Source organism: Suricata suricatta, chromosome 3 (genome assembly GCF_006229205.1).
Source record: "Suricata suricatta isolate VVHF042 chromosome 3, meerkat_22Aug2017_6uvM2_HiC, whole genome shotgun sequence".
NCBI lineage: Eukaryota > Metazoa > Chordata > Mammalia > Carnivora > Herpestidae > Suricata > Suricata suricatta.
Genome location: NC_043702.1, coordinates 172587396 through 172591791, shown reverse-complemented (window position 1 = coordinate 172591791; position 4396 = coordinate 172587396). Strand labels below are relative to the sequence as shown.

The 4396-nt window shown below is 44.2% G+C and overlaps 2 protein-coding genes across 2 annotated transcripts in view; one reads left to right on the top strand and one right to left on the bottom strand.

Moving 5' to 3' along the window:
- LOC115288678 (T-cell surface glycoprotein CD1a-like) overlaps window positions 1-1351 on the bottom strand; it is a 3244-nt gene extending 1893 nt beyond the window's left edge. Inside the window, exons 1-2 of the mRNA XM_029936145.1 lie at window positions 1348-1351; window positions 126-224 (exon numbers count right to left, since the gene is read on the bottom strand). Of these exons, the coding sequence (XP_029792005.1) occupies window positions 126-224; window positions 1348-1351 (103 nt within the window). The remainder of the gene's footprint in view (window positions 1-125; window positions 225-1347) is intronic.
- Window positions 1-4396, top strand: part of LOC115287192 (T-cell surface glycoprotein CD1a-like) — a 10602-nt gene that overhangs the window by 4148 nt on the left and 2058 nt on the right. The gene's annotated exons all lie outside the window — the stretch shown is intronic.

The following is a 4396-nucleotide window of genomic DNA, read 5'->3' as shown; positions in this document are numbered from 1 at the left end:
TTCTAGGTGGCTCCTCATAGACTTCATGAATTTCATTTTACGTTTCCTGGATTTGTACATTGTCGTATCATTACCACTGAACTCAAGGCCCACTACTCTCCATCGTGGGCCTGACTGAGACTTACCTGCACGAGGGTTTTGTCTGTGAGACACATCACACATTCTTGAGCACCAGTCAGCCTTGCAGGTCTGGGCTGCAGGGACATTTTCAACACTAAAGTCACCTAGGAATTGCATGTAAATGCAGAAAATGTAGCAGCAAACAGACTGTGAAAAGGACATGTATTTACATGCAGGAATAAACTTGGAAAGGGAGAGCAGCTGCCGGTTCTGCCTCACCAAGAAGCATGAAATGGGTGGTACATGTCAGGTCCCTATTACTGTCATTATGAGTGGCAGTGAGCTGATGTGTTTGGTGTTACATATCCATGTCACTAGGTAGGTCCATTAGCACAGACAGCCTCTGTGCTAATGAAGACAAACCCTTTGGGACTGATTAGTTCAATGACAGTGCTAGTGGAGATAGCTCAAAAAATTACTCTCAAGCCCTGATCATTCCAGAAGATACATTCTGAGTGTGAAGTAGTAGGGAAAGAAAATCATCGCTTTCTTTGGAAGTTGAAAATTTTTGCTTTCCTGATTTGATTACACTTTTCATTATTGTTTCTATCTAGTTTCTTAGCATAGCAACTTATTTTGGTTTAATGTGGGTGAAGACCTGCCGAGGCCCGCTCAGGCTGGTCCAGGGCTCCCTGAAGGCGTAGCGGCGGAGGAGAGCAATGAAGACACCTTCACGCAGTTACTTTTTTGGTCCAGCCCGACATCGTCTTGTCGTATCTCCTTATTATCTCCTGTGTCTCCTATCCCGCCAGGTCTTGGGCTTTTATTTATAGATTTATGACATCAAAAGGTGGAATTTTTACAAATAATTCTGTGATAAAGATGATTTGACAAGGGTGCAGAAACAGGTTTTACAGAGGCATTTCTTCAGAACTATTCTAATTACAGTGAGGTAACGTACACATCATAGGATAACAGGATGTTCTCAGTGAAAAGCAGATAACATACACATTTGTTTGAACCGGTAGAAAATCTTACAACTAAGAAGATAGCAGGATGTTTTCAGTGAGAAGCAGATAGCAAACACAGTTTATAACAATGATGCTAGCCTGTCATAGACAGGGCTAGGAGGCATTCTATTCAGCTCACAAGAGGAATAATTTATTTGCGGTGGTTGGTAAGTAAACCTTTTGTTAACCTTGTTCTTTGAGGTTGAAGGTGTAAGCCCCATAGGTGCCCTAGAAGAGCAGGTCTTTGCATACGAGTTTAAGTTGTAACTACTCTTACCCATCCTCACAATGAGCACCAAATTAGCAGATGTATGCGCAGTAACTTATGCCTGGCTCTTGTTTGTTTCTATTTCCTAAGTTAGGCTCTTTATCTCCGGGCCAAAATTAATACTATTCTTGTGTTCTTTAGCTCCCTTTATTATCCATGTCTCAAGTTTGTGAAGTTCAATAGAAGAGCCTTTCAACAAACATCTGCAGTGTCTTGTTTAACCTCCTCTTCATAGAGGTGGGAATATGCTCCCTCCCATGAGATATCTGGGGAATATTGGTCTGATTTGGAACATTGTGAGGCCTACTCAATAGCAACAGGCTTAATTTTACACATGCAATGAGTTAACAGAAAGAGATGCCAGCTTCTGCCCCTGTGGCAGGAGCCAGGCTACGTCTACCATTTCCTTACTGTGATCTTGTCATCCAGCAAGGCCGGTGCGGCTCCCAGCAAAAACCACAAGTTCTAATTTGTCTAGGGGCTGAAAGAGGGGGTCCAGGGCAGGAAAACACCCAGAAAGACCAAGTGCAGGAATCCACCATCGTACATATGTGGAATTTCTGGAAAGTAAAGTTGAGATAGGAGATGTAGCAAAGGTGAAAAATACAGGATGTGGGCAAGCAAATGACAGGACCTCTGCCTTCTCATCTGAATTAGAGTCGCTACTGTTTCTCTACGTTCTTGTCCACCTGGTCTTTCTCAAATGGACACCAGGTGGTTTTTTGTGGGTTGACTCCACCCTCTTGATTACACCTGGGCCCTGATCAGCTTGAGTCCATCAGGAGAAAGCATTCTTGACCATGTGACAGGATGAAGGATGCACAGGTGACAGGTCAGTCATCAGAGAGATGCCACTTGTCCTCATTCAGAGTGATGGTTCAGAACCAAAATGTGCAGAGCGCCTGGGTAGCTCGGTTGGTTAAGCTTCTGACTTCGGCTCAGGTCATCATCTCACAGTTAGTAGGTTCCAGCCGCACATTGGGCTCTGTGCTGACAGTTCAGAGCCTGGAGCCCCTTCGGATTCTGTGTCTCCCTCTTTCTCTCACCCTCCTCTGCTCATGCTCTGTCTCTGTCTCTCAGAAATGAATAAATGTGAAATAATAAAAAAAGAACCCGAACACAGAATGTGGAACGTGAGATCTTAAACATGTCAGAAGAGAGCTCATGCAGACATGTCTCTGCATCAGCTGTGGCAATCCTTTTCTAGAAATGGCTCCTGTGGCAAGGGTAACAAAAGCAAAAATAAAATATTGGGTCTACATCGAAATAAAAAGCTTTTGCACAGAAAACAATCAACAACATTAAAACAAAATGTAGTGAATGTGAATAGATATTCACTAATGACATATCCAATAAAGGTTTAGTATCCAAAATATACAAGTAACTGTACAACTCACCACCAATACAACCAAGAATCCAGGTAAAAACTGGGCAGAAGGCATGAGGAGACATTTCTCCAGAGAAGACATCCAGGTAGACAACAAACACATGAAAAGATGCTCAGCATCACTGATCATCAGGGAAATACATACAAATCAAAACCACACTGAGCTATCACTTCCCTCCTGCCAGCTTGGCTGAATTCAGACAGACACGGAAGAAACAAGTGTTGGGGAAGATGTGGAGAAGGACCCTCGTGCCCTGTTGTTGGGAATGCAAACCAGTGCAGCCCCTGGGGAAGGAGCACACAGTGTCCCCAAAAGTTAAAAAAAGATTTCCCATGTGACCAAGTAATCACACTACTGTGTGCGTACCCAAGGACGAGGAAAACAGCAATTTGAATAGATACATGCACCCCTATGTTTATTGCCCCATTATTTACAATAGTCAACTTATAGGAACCCCCCAAGCTTCCATGGATAGATGAATACAGAAAATAGATTTGGTATGTACATATAATGGACAGTTACTAAGCCATGTAAAGGACTGAAATATTGCTGTAGGCAAATACATAGATAGATCTGGAGAGGTTTAAGCTATGTGAAATAAGTAAGTCTGTTGGAGAGTGACAAATATGTATTGTTTCACTCTTGTGTGCAATTTAAGAAACAAAACACTGTATTTTTGGGCATGTAGCCAGGTGATTGGGCAAGTCCAGTGTTAAGTGACTATTTGGTGACTGAATATATATTAGTGCAAGTCAGTCTGAGGGGGGTATTCTTCAGGTGACATTATTCAACATTCTGTGGTCTCTCTAATGGCAAGTGATTCTCCCCTAAAAATTACGGTGACCTGGAGGTTGCTGACACTGTTACACAGGCAATCATGGGGAATCTGGAAAAGCAAATAGAACAAGAGTTAAAAGCAAACCCATCGGCTCAAAATGGTGTCTCAGGCCTGGCCAAGTCTCCCAACCTGTGTGATGCCCACGCTAACCACAGTTACAACCTCCCCAGGAAATGTAAGTTTTCCCTGTCGGTGAGGGATTCTCTGTTCATCACAAGTGAGGTCCTCTGTCACATGGACCCTCTCTGTCCCCCAATGAGGGGAGGTCTTCTGTATGATTAGACCCCTGCCCTCCCAATTAGGGGAAAGTGACCTTCCCTGAGACATTTGTTTCTTGTCTTTTTCCAAATTCCTTCTTATAAAAACTTCCTATTTGTACCACTCCTAGGGGCTCTCCTTTACCCTGCCAGACAGGATGCTGCCTGAAACTTGGGTCACATAATGCAATTAGATCTTCTAAGTAACCTGATTGATTTTGTTTTCTTAACACAAGCAGTGACATGTCAGAGATGTGGATGGGCTGGGGTGGGGGTGAGTCAGGGAAGGCAGTCCAAGGGGAGTGACTCAAGGGCACAGGGACAGGGTGACAGCAGACTCCATGGCTGGGGGTTGGGGGGGCCGTGTGTCTTCATGGGTTACTGTCCAGATGAGAAGAAAAGGCATGAGACATAAGGTTACTTCTCCATGCCACACAAGACAAGACTTGAAAGATGGCCCAGGGAGCTGGATGGAGCCTGGTGACAGGGAGAAGCTGGAAGCCCAAAGAGGAAGGTCAGACCCAGAGGGGAAGTGAGAGTCGGAGTAGGTGTCCAGGATTAAGGGTGGAGCCCAT